Here is a 23906-nt window from a genome sequence, read left to right as displayed (position 1 = left end):
AGCCTATATATGGATATAAGCCTCAATGCATCAAGTACTGGTTTAATTAATCACCAACTCATAGCAAATACATATAAACCATGAGTTATCGTGCATCTAGATTAAGATGTGGTGCATTCAAATCACCAACAAATATTATCAAAAAAATCACAGGTTTTAATGCAACAAGAACAAATGCCCATCAAATATCTTGTCTCACAAGTATCTAATAACAAAAGCACATATATAAACATATATCGACATATGGTCCTTTAAATCACAACTTATAGGTTAAAAAAATAAATAGGTTTTGACTATTTAGTAGGGCTGTCAAAAGATTAATCGTGATTAATCGCATCCAAAATAAAAGTTTGTGTTTGCATAATATATGTGTGTGTACTCTGTTAATTATTATTTATATATAAATACACACACATTCATGTATATATTTATAAGAAATATTTGCATGTATATACATTTATATAATCTATAATATATATAAATATAAATGTTTTATATATAAACATTATATTTTTTTCTTAAATATATACATGAATGTGTGTGTATTTATATAAATAATAATTAACAGAGTACACACACATATATTATGCAAACACAAACTTTTATTTTGGATGCGATTAATCGCGATTAATCTTTTGACAGCCCTAATGTTAATGTCAAGCTCTCTCTCTTCCACCTCTTCACTCACTTCATGCTGTATTTCTTCCGTCTCATCACCTCTATCTAGCTCTCTCATACATTTCTATATTTCTTTCTTCCACCACTCCATCTTCTCCTCTGTGTTTTTGAAGTCCATAAAAAGTGCATCTATCCATCATATAACTGCTCCACACGGCTCTGGGGTGTTAATAAAGGCCTTCTAAAGCGAATCAACGCGTTTGTGTAAGAAAAATATCCATAATTATCAAGTAAACTTTCGACCGAAGGCCAATTTCACATATGGCGCCGCGGTTGTAACACAACGTTTATTCATTATTTTTTATTTAAAATCCAAACGTTGTTACTGAACTTGGCTTGTCAGTATTGCAACACACTCTTTCATAGATGTCACGTTTAAATGCACTACGTTTAAACAACGTTTTATTCAATTCATTAGCCTACTTTATATTTATATAGTCTAGTACTTTGGATTTATAAATTACGTTGCTCAAGCAAGTGGCAAAACATTTAAACATAGGCCTATTTTATAGCCTGTGTTAAAATCAAAAACATGTTACATTGAAACTTACAATAGACAAAAAAACTCATCTTTTCTTTCATTTTGAAACCTTTTTACACGAAATTCTGCAGGTCATAAAGAACTTAGTTTTTACACCTCCAAGAAAGGACGAGTGCTCTCCTGTATGTCTCCTTGTTTACCTTAAGGTGTCCTTTTCCTTGTTTTATCCGAGGTAAAAAAGCCACGTGTTGACTTTGAAACAGAGTAGACTTTAAGTTATATGCATCTGTGGTGAAATTACTCGATTTTCACATCAATGCATGTTTGTTTTAATGAACAATGCTCTCCATATCTGTCACTTTAATTCAGCAGCTGCACACACACTGCCCCGGGAGGTAAATCGGTGGAGGAAACAGTTTATATTTTATACATTTGGTATTTGGGATACACTGCTGGGGTGGCAATGGTCTTTCTTAGGGTGGGGCTTGCCACCCCATGCCACCCCGGTAGATCCGCCCCTGCAATCAGGCCCCGCCCCTTTATGAGTTAGTGATGTGTGTGTGTCGTCACCTTCAGCTCCTGCTCCAGCCGGTCCAGGCTGCTCTGAGAGCCGCTCTTCTTCCTCCTGGGGCCGACGGGGTCACTCTCGCCTCCAGACACGTCTTTATAAAACACACTCGCTCCCACAATGGAGCCGCCGTCACGAGTCTTCCCACCGGACAGATTGACTCCCGCAGCGCACCACAGCTACACACACACACACACACACACACACACACACACACACGGTCAAACCACAGGACTAACCGGATCGGACACACACACACAACACACACACACAGTCAAACCACAGGACTAACCGGAACGGACACACACACACACACACACACACACACACACACACACACACACACACACACACACACACACACACACACACTGAAACCACAAGGCTAGCCAGAGCGGACACATACACACAGTCAAACCACAGTCAAACCGGAGCGGACACACACACACACACACACAGTCAAACCACAGGACTAACCGGAGCGGACACACACACACACACACACACACACACACACACACAGTCAAACCACAGGACTAACCGGAGCGGACACACACACACACACACACACACACAGTCAAACCACAGGACTAACCGGAGCGGACACACACACACACACACACACACACACACACACACACACACACAGTCAAACCACAAGGCTAGCCAGAGCGGACACACACACACACACAGTCAAACCGGAGCGGACACACACACACACACACACACACACACGGTCAAACCACAGGACTAACCGGAGCGGACACACACACACACACACGGTCAAACCACAGGACTAACCGGAGCGGAGACACACACACACACAGTCAAACCGGAGCGGACACACACACACACACACACACACACACACACACACACACACACACACACACACACACACACACACACAGTCAAACCACAAGGCTAGCCAGAGCGGAAACACACACACACACACACACACACACACTCACACTCACACAGTCAAACCACAAGGCTAGCCAGAGCGGAAACACACACACACACACACACACACACACGATCAAACCACAGGACTAACCGGAGCGGACACACACACACACACACACACACACAGTCAAACCACAGGACTAACCGGAGCGGACACACACACACACACACACACACACACAAACACACGATCAAACCACAGGACTAACCGGAGCGGACACACACACACACACACACACACACACACACACACACAAACACACGATCAAACCACAGGACTAACCGGAGCGGACACACACACACAAACACACTCACACTCACACAGTCAAACCACAAGGCTAGCCAGAGCGGAAACACACACACACACACACACACACACACACGATCAAACCACAGGACTAACCGGAGCGGAGACACACACACACACACACACACACACACAGTCAAACCGGAGCGGACACACACACACACACACCCACACACACACACACACACACACACACACACACACACACACACACACACACACACACACACACACACACACACACACACACACAGTCAAACCACAAGGCTAGCCAGAGCGGAAACACACACACACACACACACACACACTCACACAGTCAAACCACAAGGCTAGCCAGAGCGGAAACACACACACACACACACACACACACGATCAAACCACAGGACTAACCGAAGCGGACACACACACACACACACACACACACACACAGTCAAACCACAGGACTAACCGGAGCGGACACACACACACACACACACACACACACACTCACACAGTCAAACCACAAGGCTAGCCAGAGCGGAAACACACACACACACACACACACACACACACACACACGATCAAACCACAGGACTAACCGGAGCGGACACACACACACACACACACACACACACAAACACACGATCAAACCACAGGACTAACCGGAGCGGACACACACACACACACACACACACACACACACACACACACACACACACACACACACACACACAGAGAGCTGTCTCACCTTCATGGAAGCATCTTTCTCATCTAAAGGCCGCAGGTAGACGGGCACGGGCAGGTTCTGGATCTTACCCTCTGCTGCTCCACCATTGGCAACCTTTGGAAACAGAATATGGCGGCTTTTACAATAAAACACTTATATATATTAGTGCTGGGAATCGATAAAAAAAACAACAACTAATTAATCGCATCTTTTTCTTTAATTAATCGCAAGTTTTTTATATTTTTGGAGTTTTTAATGTTTTGATATTGTAATAATTTCAGTTACTCTCCAATTTAATGTAGAAACAATTTAAGACAGTATATTTTAAATGTGTGTTGTAATGGTATGTGTTTATAAATGAAGGCCAGTATCACTGAAGTCTCTATGAAACATTAATGACGTTACATTACAGGATAACTGAAATCTACCAATTTCAACATTTATTAGGCTTTAAAAAACTGTTAATTTAAGTGAACTTAAAACAATCTTTACATAAACCCATTATAATAAATGGTTTACCCATGGCCTTCCCTGTTAGACATATCTGAAATATAATAGTTATCAAACACCTTTCAGAACTGCATAAATAATAAATTAAATAGTGCTGTGCGATATTGAAGAAAAGTGCGATATGCGATATTCTTGTTAAATAATGCGATATTCGATATTCGATACGATATTGCTATGTACATTTGCGATATTTTGATAATTGCCATATATTGTGCAGCCCTAAAATGAAATATAGACTAATCATCATTAAAGCTACATTTTTCTTCTGTTTCCATTGTTCTTTGATGAACAAGTGTCTGTCTGACACACAGCAGGGTTGTGCAAGATGGAAACGGAAACGAACTGACGGTATTAATATAGTGTGTGAGTGTCAGTGTCACCTTGGCTTTGGGCGGTAAGCTCCACCCGCACGCCTGCATCCTTCCGTCCTCTTTCTGCACATGATCCTTGACCTGCCGGTACTGAGCTCTCTTCTGCTCTCTGCGTGACACCACACTCTCCACCTCAGCCCTGCGTCACACACACACACACACACACACACACACACACACACACACACACACACACACATGTTGGGTTTTCATGTTTTATGGGGACTTTCCATAGGCGTAATGGTTTTTATACTGTACATACCGTATATTCTATCCCCTTACACTGCCCCTGCCCCTAAACCTACCCATCACACACACACACACACACACACACACTGCCCCTGCCCAACACATGAAACGCATTGATTCGATTCAGAAGGCCTTTATTAACACCCCAGAGCCGCGTGGAGCAGTTATATGACGGACAGATGCACTTTTTATGGACTTCAAAAACAGAGCAACTATTACTGCTATTATAATGCTTGGATTAGCCTGAACTTTTGTAATATAACTCAGATTTTATTCGTCTGACAGAAGAATGTCACACACACCTCAGATGACTTGAGGGAGAGTAAATCATGGGCTAATTTTAATTTTTGGGTGAACTATCCCTTTAATCTGACAGCGCTCAGAGATGGAGCCGTGTGTGTGTGTGTGTGTGTGTGTGTGTGTGTGTGTGTGTGTGTGTGTAAGTCACTCACTCCTCATTGAGGAAGTCGAAGGCTTTGGACTTGTCGCTGGGCAGCTGGGCGAGGGTGCTGCTCCTCTTCTTGACCGATGGCACCAGGTGTGATGTGGGCGCGTTGTACTTCAGGTTCACCGGAGCATCCGGCTTCTTCCCAGCGGCCGCGGAGGAGCTGAAGAGTCTGCTGAAACTGAGGCAGCGGAGAGAAGACACACCACACACAGACTCATATGCGGACACAAGCAGCAGCAGCGGTTAGAGGTCAGAGGTTAACCGTTATGGGGTTGTGGGGTCACGTCCCAAACATGTGCCAAGCTCTGCGAAACCCTCCTGACCCGATCAAAGCGTGCCCACACCACATGCTGAACCACTGACCCCTGCAAACTAACCTTCTCTAGTGTAAATAACAGTCCTTCCAGAAAAATGCAGCTTTTTTTTGTGATAATGCGGGATATTTATGCGATAAAATTGCGGGAACTTGCAAAAACTGAGGTTTGATGAAAAAGAGGAAAAAAGCACTACATCACAGAAAGTGCTGGGAATATTTAAGTTCTCATCTTGTTTTATTGAAGACCTTAATAATGGCTCAAATTTACAAAACATTGAGTCAAGTTCTGTAGCTTTACAAAAGGAATATGCTACAGCTTCTGAAAAAATGAATAAATAACTTTCTGTTTTACAGAGGTAGCTTTACAAACATTTGAAGCGTTATGAATCAGTGAGTCGATTCAGTGGTTTGGAGCGTTATGAATCAGTGAGTCGATTCATGATTGATTCATGATCGATTCATGATTGATTTAAAAATATTAAAATATCATCCTGCCCTGCTCTGTTTTAGTGCAATTAAATAATCTTAATTCTAAAGTCTTTTAGGAATCAACAGGTCTGCTTTACTCCATATAGAGCTGCACGATTCTGGACACACGGAGAGTCACGATCTGCGTTTCAAACTGAGATTCTGAACAGACAACTAAACTAAATAACATAGAATTTACTACAAAATGTAAATCGCTGCAGTTGGTTTAAAACATTTAATTAATTGAAATGAATTATTTTTAATCTGCTGAGTGAATGATTCAATGACTCTCTCATAAAGACTTCACTTGTTTCATTACTGGATGAATCAGTGTTTTTGAATGAATCTCTTGAGTGAATGATTCAATGACTCACTCATAAAGACTTGTTTCATTACTGGATGAATCAGTGTTTTTGAACAAATCTCTTGAGTGAATGATTCAATGACTCACTCATAAAGACTTGTTTCATTACTGGATGAATCAGTGTTTTTGAATGAATCTCTTGAGTGAATGATTCAATGACTCACTCGTAAAGACTTGTTTCATTACTGGATGAATCAGTGTTTTTGAACAAATCTCTTGAGTGAATGATTCAATGACTCACTCATAAAGACTTCACTTGTTTCATTACTGGATGAATCAGTGTTTTTGAACAAATCACTTGAGTGAATGATTCAATGACTCGCTCATAAAGACTTCACTTGTTTCATTACTGGATGAATCAGTGTTTTTGAGCAAATCTCTTGAGTGAATGATTCAATGACTCGCTCATAAAGACTTGTTTCATTACTGGATGAATCAGTGTTTTTGAACAAATCTCTTGAGTGAATGATTCAATGACTCGCTCATAAAGACTTGTTTCATTACTGGATGAATCAGTGTTTTTGAACAAATCTCTTGAGTGAATCATTCAATGACTCACTCATAAAGACTTCACTTGTTTCATTACTGGATGAATCAGTGTTTTAGAACGAATCTCTTGAGTGAATAATTCAATGACAAACCCATTTTTAACAGTCACTTGTCGCCACCTACTGGTGTAACAACGTAATTGATAAAATCGTTATTTGAAGCGGTAAGTCACTTTTAAAATGCTACGCTACCGTAGAAATCAGTGTTTATACCCTAACTGAAACTTTTATCCCAGTACTTCCGTGATAATTTTAATATTTGCAAAACAAAACGATTGAAAAGACCATGCCTAAACGAATCAATTATGCCGTCTTTTAACGATTCAATCGTGCAGCTCTAAATCCAAACCTAAACACACGCCCACATCGGACTAACACACCCCGTCCCCAACACACCTTCTGCAAACACACAGGACAACATGAGCAGGGATACAGAGAACACACAACAGGAGAATGAATGGGTTTAAAATAGATGCAAAACCTTAAATGCCCCCAAACGCAAAACCCCAAGTAGACTGAAATGACCTGGGAAGGGCATCTCAATGAAGAAAACAAGCCCCCCCAAACCCTTTAAAAGTCAGTGTAATGAACGCTCAAGCATTAGTTAGTAAAGTTTAATGTAACGGTCAGGCTGTAAATTCCTGCTATGCTTCGGTTAAAGCTTTAAACAAACACCATTCCCAGGTCCAAGAACACATTTTTGGATTCAAGGATCAAACCAAGTGCATGTTTTACTAGCTTTTCTAAGGTTTACCTACATCCTAGAAGGAAAACAAATAAAAGGGGGACATAAAATGAGAGGGGGAAAACATTGTTTGAACGCCAAACCAATATAACGCAAACTTTGAGGAGAAGTTGTTGCTTACAATTGCCAGATACTGGACTTTTTCTTCTCCGTCAGGGATGGACTTTCTCTAGAGGCTCTGCATGGGACAAACACACACACACTTCAGTCAAAGCAAGGCAAGCCGGTCTGGAAGTGTGTGTGGACCGGAGATGAATGTGACTGACCGGATCATCTCCGTCCATCTGACGGCCTCCTGCAGCTCCATCAGACGCTCTTTATACTGGTTCCTCTCCATCAGGACCCGAGCCATCTCCACCCGCGTGAAGCGCTTCCTCTGGGCCGTGGGCACGTCGCTCTGAGGGAAACACCAGATCGCAGAGCTTATTATAAACCATACATCATTATTGTGTCAAAGGCAGGGCTCCGAACCGGTTCAAGGAACGAAAACGGAAACCGGAAACAAACAAAATTTTAAGAGGAACAAAAACGAAATCAAAATAAATTTGAATTGTTCTGAACAGAAACGTTAATTTGAAATGACCATTAACCGGTTAATAACGTTATGTTATCGTTCTCTTTAATATTTTTATTTGGCAGTGACCAATTACTCACCCTCATGTGGTTGGACACCCGTCAGACCTCCGTTCATCTTCAGACACAAATGAAGATATTTTAGTGTAAATCTGATGCTCTGAAAGGCCTCCATTGGCTCAACTTTACACTCTCAAGACCCTTAAAAGACACTAAAGACTAAAGTTACAAAGTCCATCTCACTACAGCGGCTCTACAATAACTTTATGAAGACGAGAATAGTTTCTGTGCGCAAAAAAACCCTAAATAACGACTTATATAGTGATGACGATTTCAAAACACGGCATCATGAAGCTTTGAAGCGTTATGAATCAGTGAGTCGATTCAGCAGTTTGAAGCGTTATGAATCAGTGAGTCGATTCAGCAGTTTGAAGCGTTATGAATCAGTGAGTCGATTCAGCAGTTTGAAGCGTTATGAATCAGTGAGTCGATTCAGCAGTTTGAAGCGTTATGAATCAGTGAGTCGATTCAGCAGTTTGAAGCGTTATGAATCAGTGAGTCGATTCAGCAGTTTGAATCTCCAAATTTCAGCAGTTTGACACACGATCTGAATCATGAATCGACTCACTGATTCATAACGCTTCGAAGCTTCATGAGGCCGTGTTTTGAAATCGTCATCACTATATAAGTCGTTATTTAGGGTTTTTTTGCGCACAGAAACTATTCTCGTCTTCATAAAGTTATTGTAGAGCCGCTGTAGTGAGATGGACTTTGTAACTTTAGTCTTTAGTGTCTTTTAAGGGTCTTGAGAGTGTAAAGTTGAGCCAATGGAGGCCTTTCAGAGCATCAGATTTACACTAAAATATCTTCATTTGTGTCTGAAGATGAACGGAGGTCTGACGGGTGTCCAACCACATGAGGCTCAGTCATTAATGACACAATTTACATTTTTGGGTGAACTAACCCTTTAATAATCTTGAATCAGAATAGGGCTGTAACGATTTGACCAAAAATAAAAACCTTGATTAATTGAACATTTGACCTCGATTACGATTAATGAACGATTAATTTGCTTCTTTCTTCTTTTTTTTTGCCCTCATAAGGTTTTTGAGTAAGTTCACTGATAAGGTTTGTACTGTAAATATTTTCTACTATTAAAGGTGGATTTTTTTTTCTAATGAAAGTGCATTTCTTTGTGATTTTAAAACACTTGAAGGAAACAGTTCACTTTCAGCAGTTATTGTCTATGGGGCAGATTTCTGTTTGTTGTACATCAGATGCAGATAAATTAACACTGTAGGCCTACATTACATTCATCTGAATGCATTAATGAGAGAGAGATTGTGTGTGTGAATTACTCTTACTGTCTCTATTCATTATAAAGCTGTGGTTTGTACTTACTTCAAAGGTATTCAAATAACGGTTGAGTTTCTGAGCTACTTTAGTGACTTTACTTTAGTCACAGGACAGCGTTGATCCTGCGTCTCTGCGCGCGATCTTCACGTGACGCGCGAGCTTCTGTCTGAGTGTTCGTTTGTCACAATAAATCAGGCATTAGTTCAACATAACACACATCTGATGGTCGAAACTCGCTTTAATGTTCAAACTGACAGAGCTTAAACCACATACAAATGACAAAGCTTGAGGACGCAGGTGAAAGATCTGCCTTCAGGGCGCGCGCGTTGTCGCGTTTAAACGCATTTACTTGACAAACTTTATGAGCACGAAAGTGAAAGCGATCTGCTTCGGGGCTTGCGCGCGCCGTCTGTGTGTGTGTGTCAGCGCGTAGGCTATAAGAACAGCAATTAACTGACCTGTATAAACTGTGTAAAACATGCAGTTACTATAGTGATTGTGGTCATCTATAAACACAGATACTGCTCCTGCATCTGTGTGTGTGTCTGCAAACTGCACTTGATGTGACTGACGGGGCGGAGTCACGTGAAAACCCAAATAACCCACATGGGAAAAATACGTCAGTTAGAGGTTCTGAATTTCGGTTTCGGTTATTTTTCGATTAATCGTACAGCCCTAAATCAGAATAACTTCATCTCTTCTCTGATGACGAGGGCGGGGCCACCTGTCACTCACAATAGCAAACCACCACCATCCAATCAATTCCACACAGACACAATCAAGCCCCGCCCTACATTTGTTCTTGTTTGAGATGCGATTAACTCGATATACTCAGATAACTAGTGAAGAAATCAATATTTTACAGTGCAGGCGTATTAAATGATATCATATATTTCTGTCTTAGATATTGTTATTATTAGAGAATCCCATTCTCAGACGTCAGTTTCTCTTGCAAGAGAAGAAATTAAATCAAAAGTATTGTAAATTTACTACTGTAAAGTGCAATAGTTAAAATAATTATTATGAAATCATTTTTATTTTACAGTGCAGTTGTATCACAATACTAATATATTTCTATCTATTATTATTATTATTATTATAGAATCCCATTATTAGTTTTTAGAGTTTATATTAATGAGAAAATACTTTAAGGTTAAAAGTAAATTCATTTATACTAGGGCCGTATGAAATGTTTTTTTCCCAAATTCTATTTTTTAAAATTATTTTCTGGATTCCGTTTTATTCTGACTCCATTTTAATGGTTCAATTAAATGTTAGTAATCAAAAAGCATGTGTTGAAACTTGAAATCATGAAACTTGTACAATTTAGCAACCTATGACCTATGAAATATTTTGTTTTATTTTGACCACATTCTGCTTTTTTATAAGTTATCTAGATTTCCATTTTATTGGTTCAATTAAATTTGAACAATCAAAAATCACGTCTAATTAATTGAATTTATAAAAAAATTTATTTATTAATTCATTTTTTATTTCAAAAATTGTGTTGTGTATTTTAATTGTTCTGGCAAATCAAATTAAGGCATAAACCATTAAATCAATTTATCTTTTAATAATTTGAAATTAAAATTTTATCTAAAAAAATGTAGTTTTAATAATAACTTATTAGTGTTAGTATTATTATTGCGTGGCTAAATCCAGTAATATATAACAATTTCAAGTTAAACTGAACTTTTATTTTGACAGGTTGCCGTGACCTTTGAGTTTGTGTGTTTATGATATAATGACGGTAGTTTTTCTCAAATGAAACGGTGAAATTCTCATAAAGTGGCTCTCAGAGCGGCTTCATGTCCATTCATGTCCTCAAACCGCGAGCGTCACGCGTGCTTCAGTGTGTGTGTGTGTGTGTGTGTGTGTAAGTCATTCATCACACAGAGACACTCAGAACATGCAGGATTCATGTTCAAATAGTCTTTGTGCGGTTTAAAGGATTAGTTCACTTTTAAATAAACTTTTGCTGATAATTTACTCACCCCCATGACATCCAAGATGTCCATGACTTTCTTTCTGCAGTCGAAAAGAAATGAAGGTTTTTGATGAAAACATTCCAGGATTGTTCTCCATATAATGGACTTCAATGGGCTCCAAACGGTTCAAGGTCCAAATGAGGTGTCGTTTAAAGCCCTTTGAAGCTGCACTGAAACTGTCATTTGAACCGTTTGGAGCCCATTGAAGTCCATTATATGGAGAACAATCCTGGAATGTTTTCATCAAAAACCTTCATTTCTTTTCGACTGCAGAAAGAAAGACATGGACATCTTGAATGAGATGAGGGTGAGTAAATTATTAACAGTCTAGTATTCTGATTGATTTAAGTAACTGGTTAAATTGAAAGGATTAGTTCACTTTTAAATAAACTTTTGCTGATCATTTCCTCATCCAAGATGTCCATGTCTTTCTTTCTGCAGTCGAAAAGAAATGAAGGTTTTTGATGAAAACATTCCAGGATTGTTCTCCATATAATGGACTTCAATGGGCTCCAAACGGTTCAAATGACAGTTTCAGTGCAGCTTCAAAGGGCTTTAAACGACACCTCAGTTGGACCTTGAACCGTTTGGAGCCCATTGAAGTCCATTATATGGAGAACAATCCTGGAATGTTTTCATCAAAAACCTTCATTTCTCTTCGACTGCAGAAAGAAAGACATGGACATCTTGGATGAGTAAATTATCAAAAAAAAAAGTTGATTTAAAAGTGAACGAATCCTTTAATATTCACAGACACTAATCTATATCGTGATTTGATTGAAGTGTGCTGACCTACTTTTGATTCACTCATTAAAACTTTTAAAAATCCATTAAATTCTGCATATACAGTAAATTCTGTTTTTATGACTGGACATTATTATACAGTTGAAACGTTGTGGCTTTAATGTGGTGGGATTTTGTCCCAGTGGTACTGAACTAACATTCCAGTTTCCATTTGAAAATCAGTTGCATTTATAATCGTTTTCGACTTCCTTGACTCCTTAAAATGTAAAATATTCAACAGATTTCAAATGATGGCTTACATCATCGTCCTCTTTTGTCTTCAGTTTGGCTTCCTCCGTCTCAGCTCGGACTCTGGGCAGACAAACACACACACACACACACACACACACACACACACACACACACACACACACACACACACACACACACACACACACACACACACACACACACACAAGCTTCACTCAAAAACAGCTTCTCTTAGGATGAAATGCTGATGTGTGTGTGTGTGTGTGTGTGTGTGTGTGTGTGTGTAATGACCAACCGTTTGAGCTCGTCCTCCAGCTCTTTGTTCCTCTCCTCCAGTTTGTCTTTGGTCTGTTTCAGGAGCTCCAGCTCTCCCTGAAGAACGTCTTTCTCACACACCAGCTCATCCACACGCGCGATCAGATCATTCTTCACCACATTCAGAGCGTTCCTGCAGAAAACACAGCAATCATATTATGCCCTCAAGTCTTGGGGCCTATCAGACACCCGGGGCGTTTTTTCCGTCGTTAAACTAGCAAACGTGAATTCGGACACACCCTTCAGACCATGATCTCAGATCGCTAATATAAGGCCCTTAAAGGGTTAGTTCACCCAAAAATGTAAATTGTGTCATTAATGACTGAGCCTCATGTGGTTGGACACCCGTCAGACCTCCGTTCATCTTCAGACACAAATGAAGATATTTTAGTGTAAATCTGATGCTCTGAAAGGCCTCCATTGGCTCAACTTTACACTCTCAAGACCCTTAAAAGACACTAAAGACTAAAGTTACAAAGTCCATCTCACTACAGCGGCTCTACAATAACTTTATGAAGACGAGAATAGTTTCTGTGCGCAAAAAAAACCCTAAATAATGACTTATATAGTGATGACGATTTCAAAACACTGCATCATGAAGCTTCGAAGCGTTATGAATCAGTGAGTCGATTCAGCGGTTCGAAGCGTTATGAATCAGTGAGTTGATTCAGCAGTTTGAAGCGTTATGAATCAGTGAGTCGAATTAGCGGTTTGAAGCGTTATGAATCAGTGAGTCGATTCAGCAGATTGAAGCGTTATGAATCAGTGAGTCGATTCAGCAGTTTGAAGCGTAATGAATCAGTGAGTCGATTCAGCAGTTTGAAGCGTTATGAATCAGTGAGTCGATTCAGCGATTCGAAGCGTTATGAATCAGTGAGTCGATTCAGCAGTTTGGATCGCCAAATTTCAGCAGTTTGACATGCGATCCGAATCATGATTCGACTCACTGATTCATAACGCTTCGAAGCTTCATGATGCCGTGTTTTGAAATCGTCATCACTATAAAAGTCGTTATTTAGGGCTTTTTTGCGCACAAAAACTATTCTCCTCTTCATAAAGTTATTGTAGAGCCGCTGTAGTGAGATGGACTTTGTAACGACGTCTTTAGTGTCTTTTAAGGGTCTTGAGAGTGTAAAGTTGAGCCAATGGAGGCCTTTCAGAGCATCAGCTTTACACTAAAATATCTTCATTTGTGTCTGAAGATGAACGGAGGTCTGACGGGTGTCCAACCACATGAGGCTCAGTCATTAATGACACAATTTACATTTTTGGGTGAACTAACCCTTTAAGTCCTGTAAGTTGCGAGGCGGAGCCTCCATGGATCGGACTTGTTTGTTCAGCTCATCTCACAGATGCTCGATTGGATTGAGATCTGGGGAATTTGGAGGCCGAGTCAACGCCTCAAGACCAGGCCATCTTCTTCCATTGCCCCGTGATCCAGATCTGAGAACCGGGAACGCCCCACAAGACAAGAGCTGCAGTTTTGGAGATGCTCTGACCATCACAATCTGGCCCTTGTCAAACTCGCTCAAATCCTTACGCTTGGCCATTTTTCCTGCTTCTAACACATCAACTCGGACAAAATGTTCACTTGCTGCCTAATATATCAGAGATCATCAGTGTTATTCACCGGTCATAATGTTATGCCTGATCGGTGTATGAGACAGACAATAGACATACAGAAATAAATAATAAGGAAAAACAACATTTTGAGTCCAGGTGACATGATAGCTGTAGTACAGTAGGTGGCAGTAAATGCTTTGTTTGGTGTTTTTCAGCTGCAAGTCAGAAATATAAATGCCACAATTTCCTTTAGCACAGTCAAATTGTATGAGGAGAACTGCACTATTTAGATCCTCAGTAGCTTGGAATCAACTGTCAATGTGTAGAAGACAAATAAGCAACAGCTCTTATTTTAAAAAGATGGTAAAAATGTATGATCTGTAATGAAAATTAAGTGTAATGACTCAAATTGAATTGTATTTATTCTTTTGATGACATATTGTAAAAAATGTGATTGTGTATAATATGTTTTGATATTGTAAAATGGACCCAGGAAGATTAGCGACCACTCGTGGAAGCTAATGGGGCTCCAAGAAAATAAATAAATAAATAAATTATGACTTACTTTGTCTCCAGTAGCTGAGTGTTTTCATGGATCAGGTGTTCGACTTCACGACCCATACCTACACAAAAAAAACATAACACACGATTATATCTAATCCAACAATCTCTGAAAACCCCACAGATACAGTTTCTGAGACAGAAGACTTATAAATGATCAAGAAATCATGCTTACCAAAGAAATTAAGGTCTAAAATTGCCATGCAAAACCAAAGAACAAGAAAAAGGATCAGTGAATGACCAGAACAAAATCAAATATGTATAAAAACGGTCAAATATGATCATCAGGCTTTGCATTATACATGTTAAAACTACAGAGCTTTGACCATCACACTAAGCATGTAAACATCATCTCACTAAGACTTTAATTATTTGCAGATATTGATATGTATATGCATTTTATGTGAGTATCTGCTATACTGTTATTGATCTACAAGCATCAGAATGTCATATAAATATCAGCATCTGCACCAATTTGCATATTTTGGCTCCATATTCTCACTATATCAGACTATATAAAAGCCTGATGCATCAAATATGACCCCATTATATTTTGTCTGTGGCATTATGACTAAGAGAGGACGAAATAAAAAGCAGCGTAAACATACACACCAGAAAACTCGTCTGGGGGAAAGAAATGAAGCGCCACAAACATGGAGGAAAAACAACATGATTAGACTGTGGGCTGTGGGTGTTAGTGAAGAGAGATGGGGATAAAAATAGAAGATGAATAAAAGTCACAACTAGAGGAAAATAACACACACACATTCAAAAATGTGTGTTCGTGAATCATGGAAGTCAAAAGGAGAAATCAACATGAATCATGTGCTTTTAAACAAAATCACTGTATTAAATATAATATATTACAAATCGCACTAACGTGCACATCAGGAGAAACACTGAGCTGATCCAGTTCAAATACTTCTCAAACAATAATTCACCAACATTTATTAACTGTAACAGTGGTAATTTGTCAGAAATGTAGGTTAATATGTCATTTGATTTAATTCGTTATGTGTTAAATGAGTAATAAAGGCCAAATTACAGACTATTTTTGTCATAAACTTGCAGTTTTGTGCATTTGTAGCCTATTTATATGTTTATAGACTAAATACCATAAAGCCATTCTAGATCTAGAATTTTTTTTATTAATTTTTTTACTTTTTGCCTTGTGTGCAATTACAAAAAGGCTGCCATTTTAGTATTTTTGTCTTGTTTCTAGCATAAATATATCTTAAATCAAGATGCATTTACTAGATAAGTTAAATGACATTAGATATTTTTTCTAATTTCTGGAAAATAAAATGAAATTGAAGTGAGTTTTTGGTTAAAACAAGCAAATATATCTGCCAATGAGGTAAGAAAATAATGTTTCTGTTTGGAATCTTGTTTCTTGTGTCCCAAACAGAAACAAGATTATTTTTCTAATCCATTGGCAGATCATTTAGTTTGTTTCAAGCAAAAACTCAATTCATTTAGATTTTTTCCCCCAGGAATCAAGAAAAAATTTAATTTTCCTTAGTAAAAGCATCTTGATTTAAGAATTTTTAGATATTTGGACTGGAAAAAAGACAGAAATACCAAGTAAGGAAAGTATTGTTTGTAGTGTGGTTTTAACTGTGGTGATCTAAATAGAGCACTTGTTAAATTTAAATAAGAAAAGAGTTTAACTCACTAATAATATTTAAATTTCATCCATTAAAACTTTTTGGCTGATGAAAGTTGTACAGATATTGTTAAATATCTATACATTTACAGTGTCCTATCTCAAGCTACTGCCAGCTCAAGCTTTTGTCAAATCTGTCCAAGAAACAAAACATGTCAAATATATATGTATATAATAGAAATATATTCTAATTATATAATAGAAAAGGGACCAGCCCCCTTATAAAAAAGTTTGGACACCCCTGCCATACGATAACCGAACGAAATTAAGGTTGCGCGATTTATCGGCCAATATATGTTCATTTTTAATCTTATCATTCCAATAAAAAAAATTGTCCGATATATTAAAGCCGATAAATAATGTGTTTTTTCCTTCAGCTGAGACTCTTCAGATGAACATGATGGTTATGAATGGCTTGAAATATGATTGGAATCACTTCAAAAAAGGAAAATACAGTAAACACGTGCAAGTCTGTGAAATAGGCGACATAAAATCATAATGAGGATATTATAATTGTGTGTTTGGAACATGGATATAAAGGGTCAGTTCACTCAAAAATAAATATTCTGTCATTAATTCCTCTCCCTCATGTCAAACCTGCAAGATTGTTCATCTTCAGACACAGATATTTCTGATGAGATCGCAGAGCTCTCTGACCCCTCCAAAGACAACACTTTAACCCTTTCAAGCTCCAGAAAGGAAGTAAAGACATGGTTAAAATAGTCATGTGACTCTAGAGGTTCAGCCTTAATGTGATGAAGAGATGAGAACACTTTAGTGCGCAAAAACACACACAAATAATCACTTTATTCAACAATCTCTTCTCGTCTGTGTCCGTCTCTGACGCTGTTGACGTTGGTCAGCTCCAGCGTCATCATCACATGCGTCACATGATCAGCCTCGGCCAATGGTAAGCCAGCGTTCTGGAAGCGCTACACTGTATTTACAGCGTCAGAGACGGACACAGATGTGAAGAGATTGTTGAATAAAGTCGTTATTTGTGTGTGTTTTTGCGCACTAAAGTGTTCTCATCTCTTCATCACATTAAGGCTGAACCTCTGAAGTCACATGACTATTTTAACCAATGATTCGCCACGAATCATTCTTGCATTTTTGGTGATTTTCTACAAGTGTTAACACTAGAACCACCAGAGGGCGCTGTAATACCTAGAACCACCAGCGGGTAATAGTTACCCATGCAGATTATTACTGTATTGATACGGCTAAAAAACATAATATGCCACTGTATTATGTATTCATTATAGAGTCATGAAATGATCATTTTTATTCATCAACTATGTTTTTGTCCTGTTGTTTTATGCTATTTTAAGCAGATACACGAATCACTTTTTGATAACTATAGGCTAAACCCGCAATGACGACGAGAATTAGATGGAAATAAATACATATTTGGGTGGTGTAATATTATAATAAAATGTCATTAATCCCATTATTAAGATAACCCATGTTATTTAAATGACTAAAATACCCTAAATAGACAATGAAGAGCAATAATAATTACAGCACTGCATAAGATTTATGACAACTTACGATAAGGATAACACACGCACAGTTTGACCTAATTAATTATTCATTTGTATAGTTATATCATTTATAATTTGAATAAGAGAACAACACCAATAAACTTGGCATAATCATGAAAATTGTTTTATTCATATCAGATTTTTTGTTGTTGTCAGGAAACCGGCAGACTTGAATAAATAACAATACAGTAGCAAACAATACTCAATACAAAATTGCGAAACAAAAATGTATAATTAATCAAAGTTTGAACATTTATAAATAGGCTAAAGCATCTTTATTTGGCCGTGTGTTGTGTGAATGTTTACAGTAAGACGACGCGTTGCTCAAACACAGAGGAATTATATAGTTATATATAATATAGTTATAGTTATAATTATATAGGGGTAAATTTGACCCGCTGACGCTTATAGGTATAAATGCCCCGATTTTAAATCTGGTTTTATCTAAACAATTTTTAACAACAGGGGATTGTAAAGAACACAGTTTTAGTAAAAGTCAGTGACTGGGAGACTTGGATATTTTATTGGAAATCTGTACATTTGAAAAACAGCCATGGGGAAATTCATTCTAGTGTTAATGTCGAGCCCTGGATTTCCATCTGTGAATTATTATTATTATTAATATAATGGTGAGATAGTGACTCACCCAGCAGATCAGCGCCTTCATCCACGTCTCCTATGAGGTCATTTCCTGCAGACGAGAGCTCCTCAAACAGAGAGTCCGTGTTACGGTCAAAGGCCATGTTCTCTATGCCTTTAGTGGGAGTGCTGGAGAGAAACAGAGATTATGAACACATCATCATCACATCACAGAAAGCTTCTTCGCCTAATAGCGTCCAGATGAAATCCAGAGGAAAGTGTGTTGGGAATGAAAGTCCTCAGATGAGCGAATGATGGACGCACCTGGAGCCTTTGCATCCACTCAGGTCCATGTCCAGTTCTGGTGTGGACTCGATGATCGCCTGGACCTCCGATCGCTCTGCGTTCTCACTTTGATCGGCTCCTGAGCACAGAAATATCAGTCAGGTGTATTCAAAAGCTCTAAAATTCATCATGAGCAATACACTGGACTTCCTGTTGCCTCAAGATGGCAGCAAAACGCTTCCAGTGGCACGAATGATGATGATGAAACCATATGCAAACACACTTTTGCATCTAAAAATGTAACACCTGCACATATACAATTAAGACTGCATGTAACAAACCCACCCAATCTCAAAGTAAGTCAATCTTAGATTATTCTACTTAGCAAAACAGGGCAATTGCATGTTTAAAATACTCAATACATGTTTTATTTCAAATGTATTGAAATTAGAGGTCATCTAAATCAGAGGTCGATCGATATTGGACTTTGCTGATAGGATAATGATGTGTTCAAAGAACGGCAATGACATTTTTTTTAATAGTAAAATCTATATATTGAATGTTTAATAAGGTTTTTAGTCTTTCTTTCTTTGATGGGCGGCCCAGAGAGAATTTACAATGAATTCAAAAAAGTATATAAATGTATATATATATTAGTGCTGGGAATCAATTAATACATTTTTTTTCTGTAATTAATGTAATTTTTAATATTCTAAGTTTTTAATGTTTTGATATTGTAATAATTTCAGTTACTCTCCAATTTAATGTAGAAACAATTTAAAGACAGTATATTTTAAATGTGTGTTGTAATGGCATGTTTTTATAAATGAAGGCCAGTATCACTGATGTCTCTATGAAACATTAAAGGGTTAGTTCAGCCAAAAATGTAAATTGTGTCATTAATGACTGAGCCTCATGTGGTTGGACACCCGTCAGACCTCCGTTCATCTTCAGACACAAATGAAGATATTTTAGTGTAAATCTGATGCTCTGAAAGGCCTCCATTGGCTCAACTTTACACTCTCAAGACCCTTAAAAGACACTAAAGACTAAAGTTACAAAGTCCATCTCACTACAGCGGCTCTACAATAACTTTATGAATCAGTGAGTCGATTCAGCAGTTTGGCGGTTTGACACGCGATCGGAATCATGATTCGACTCACTGATTCATAACACTCTGAACCGCTGAATCGACTCACTGATTCATAACGCTCTGAACCGCTGAATCGACTCACAGATTCATAACGCTCTGAACCGCTGAATCGACTCACTGATTCATAACGCTTCGAAGCTTCATGATGCTGTGTTTTGAAATCGTCATCACTATATAAGTCGTTATTTAGGGTTTTTTTGCGCACAGAATCTATTCTCGCCTTCATAAAGTTATTGTAGAGCCGCTGTAGTGAGATGGACTTTGTAACTTTAGTCTTTAGTGTCTTTTAAGGGTCTTGAGAGTGTAAAGTTGAGCCAATGGAGGCCTTTCAGAGCATCAGATTTACACTAAAATATCTTCATTTGTGTCTGAAGATGAACGGAGGTCTGACGGGTGTCCAACCACATGAGGCTCAGTCATTAATGACACAATTTACATTTTTGGGTGAACTAACCCTTAAATGATGTTACATTACAGTATAACTGAAAGCTGCCAATTTCAACATTTATTAGGCTTTAAAAAAACTACTTTTAATTTAAGTGAACATAAAACAATCTTTACATAAACCTATTATAATAAATGTTATTTTTACCTGTGCCTTCCCTGTTAGACAGAAATGTAATAGTTATCAAACACCTTTCTTAACTGCATAAATAATAAATTAAATATAGATTAATCATCATTAAAGCTACAATTTTCTCTGTTTCCGTTGTTCTGTGTTGAACATTAATGACATCACCATCAGTGCTACTGTCACTTTAAGAACGGCCGCTGACGAACTGTCCCGCGCATCTCATTATCTCACAACTCTTTAAGTTCATTTAAGACGTTTTTTAACTAATTTAAGACTCCTAATATGAGAATACTCAAAATTCTCTGTGTTGTTATTATTGTTTGTTAATGAGCAAAAGAGAACTCGATGTGAGCAGGAGACTGACGCGAGTCTGTCTGTGCGTCGAGTGTGTGTGTGTGTGTGTGTGTGTAGCTGACATGAGACGCAGCCACACAGACAGGACACTGACACACACACACACACAGACAGGACACTGACACACACACACACACACACACACACAGACAGGACACTGACACACACACACACACACACACACACAGACAGGACACTGACACACACACACACACACACAGACAGGACACTGACACACACACACACACACACACACACACACACAGACAGGACACTGACACACACACACACACACACACACACACACACACACACACACACACACACACACACACACACACACAGACAGGACACTGACACACACACACACACACACACACACAGACAGGACACTGACACACACACACACAGACAGGACACTGACACACACACACACACACACACAGACAGGACACTGACACACACACACACACACACACACACACAGACAGGACACTGACACACACACACACACACACACAGACAGGACACTGACACACACACACACACACAGACAGGACACTGACACACACACACACACACACACACACACACAGACAGGACACTGACACACACACACACAGACAGGACACTGACACACACAGACAGGACACTGACACACACACACACACACACACACACACACACAGACAGGACACTGACACACACACACACAGACAGGACACTGACACACACACACACACACACACACACACAGACAGGACACTGACACACACACACACACACACACACACACAGACAGGACACTGACACACACACACACACACACACACACACACACACACACACACACACACACACACACACACACACACACACACAGACAGGACACTGACACACACACACACACAGGACACTGACACACACACACACACACAGACAGGACACTGACACACACACACACACACACACACACACACACACACACACACACACAGACAGGACACTGACACACACACACACACACACACAGACAGGACACTGACACACACACACACACACACACAGACAGGACACTGACACACACACACACACACACACAGACAGGACACTGACACACACACACACACACACACACACAGACAGGACACTGACACACACACACACAGACAGGACACTGACACACACAGACAGGACACTGACACACACACACACACACACACACACACACAGACAGGACACTGACACACACACACACAGACAGGACACTGACACACACACACACACACACACACACACAGACAGGACACTGACACACACACACACACACACACACACAGACAGGACACTGACACACACACACACACACACACACACACACACACACACACACACACACACACACACACACACACACACACACACACAGACAGGACACTGACACACACACACACACAGGACACTGACACACACACACACAGACAGGACACTGACACACACACACACACACACACACACACACACACACACACACACACACACACACACACACACACACAGACAGGACATTGACATACACACACACACACACACACACACACAGGACTTTGACATACAGCACGTTCTCTTGTCGCGCTTGGAAGCATTTACATGAATAGGAGCGTGATAATGTAACGCTGTGCAAAATTGGATATAAAATGGACGCTGCATTATTTGCGTTAAATATTTTTAATGCGTTAAGCTGAAAAAATTAAATGCCCGCGTTAACGCGTTAATTTGCCCAGCCCTAATATATATAGATTAGGGATGCATCGAATCCAGGATTCGGGTTCGGTTTCTGCCAAACCTCAAAAAAAAAGGCCCTAGGCTTGCACTGGTCGGACATAATGATGCCGCCGTTGAAAAAACGTGGCAGTAGCTACTTTAAGTCAAAAGAAGGCGATTCAAGTCGAGCTACATGTTCAATTTGCAATGCCGATTTGTCTCGTGATGACAAGAACCCTAAACAACAGCCGCTGTTAAAACATTTGCGTATGAAACATCCGAGAGAATACGAGTTGAGCATGAAGGAATCTACAGACAGCAGCCAAAAAGTATTTTATTTTACCGTGCAAACAGCCGCATATAGATCAGATAAAATATAAATAAAAATAATAAAATACAAAGGCCTACACTAAATATTTTCACTTAAATAATTATCAAATTAAGATGACAAAACGAAAATGCACTGAATCTGTAAGCTTTGAAGAACCGGGATTGTTTTTTTTAGTTTTTTTGTCAAATAGAAATAGAAGGCCTAGGCTACCTCAATCCACACTTTGTATGCGTTTTGTTTGTTTTTTGAGCAACATGTGTAAGTGATGTGGGTTAGTCTGGAGCACAGCCTGTTGACAGAAAACTCCCTCAATCCTTCTGTCTCCTGCTCTCCGTTGTGTTCTTCTTTTAAACGACAGGACGACTCGGGGTCATTTGTCTATAAACCATCAGGAAACAGCGGCGAGAAGAACATACGCGACAATGTTTATTTTAGTAAACTTGACCAAAACCACACTATTAAAAGCATTAAACAAGGCTTCAGATGCACTGATGTCCCCGGCGGGAATACAGAGATAACGTTCATCTGCTCTCCACCAATCAGGAGCTTGAGCTGCTGCTGTATTTTTTGTCGAAATGGTCC

At 39.3% G+C, this 23906-nt stretch overlaps 1 protein-coding gene across 5 annotated transcripts in view; it reads right to left on the bottom strand.

The window, feature by feature from the left end:
- The window catches only part of spag9b (sperm associated antigen 9b), a 196500-nt gene that overhangs the window by 47350 nt on the left and 125244 nt on the right, over nucleotides 1–23906 (bottom strand). For all 5 annotated transcript variants that reach the window (XM_079801693.1, XM_079801695.1, XM_079801694.1 and 2 more), the window contains 11 exons: nucleotides 19188–19287; nucleotides 18931–19052; nucleotides 15079–15136; nucleotides 12931–13083; nucleotides 12686–12737; nucleotides 7992–8122; nucleotides 7847–7903; nucleotides 5289–5462; nucleotides 4597–4726; nucleotides 3728–3820; nucleotides 1730–1906 (listed from right to left, as the gene is read on the bottom strand). In XM_079801693.1, the coding sequence (XP_079657819.1) occupies nucleotides 1730–1906; nucleotides 3728–3820; nucleotides 4597–4726; nucleotides 5289–5462; nucleotides 7847–7903; nucleotides 7992–8122; nucleotides 12686–12737; nucleotides 12931–13083; nucleotides 15079–15136; nucleotides 18931–19052; nucleotides 19188–19287 (1247 nt within the window). The remainder of the gene's footprint in view (nucleotides 1–1729; nucleotides 1907–3727; nucleotides 3821–4596; nucleotides 4727–5288; nucleotides 5463–7846; nucleotides 7904–7991; nucleotides 8123–12685; nucleotides 12738–12930; nucleotides 13084–15078; nucleotides 15137–18930; nucleotides 19053–19187; nucleotides 19288–23906) is intronic.

The sequence above is a fragment of the Gobio gobio genome, assembly GCF_949357685.1.
Source record: "Gobio gobio genome assembly, chromosome: 20".
Classification (NCBI taxonomy): domain Eukaryota; kingdom Metazoa; phylum Chordata; class Actinopteri; order Cypriniformes; family Gobionidae; genus Gobio; species Gobio gobio.
The sequence above is the reverse complement of the archived record's forward strand: the minus strand, read 5'-3'. Positions and strand labels throughout refer to the sequence as shown.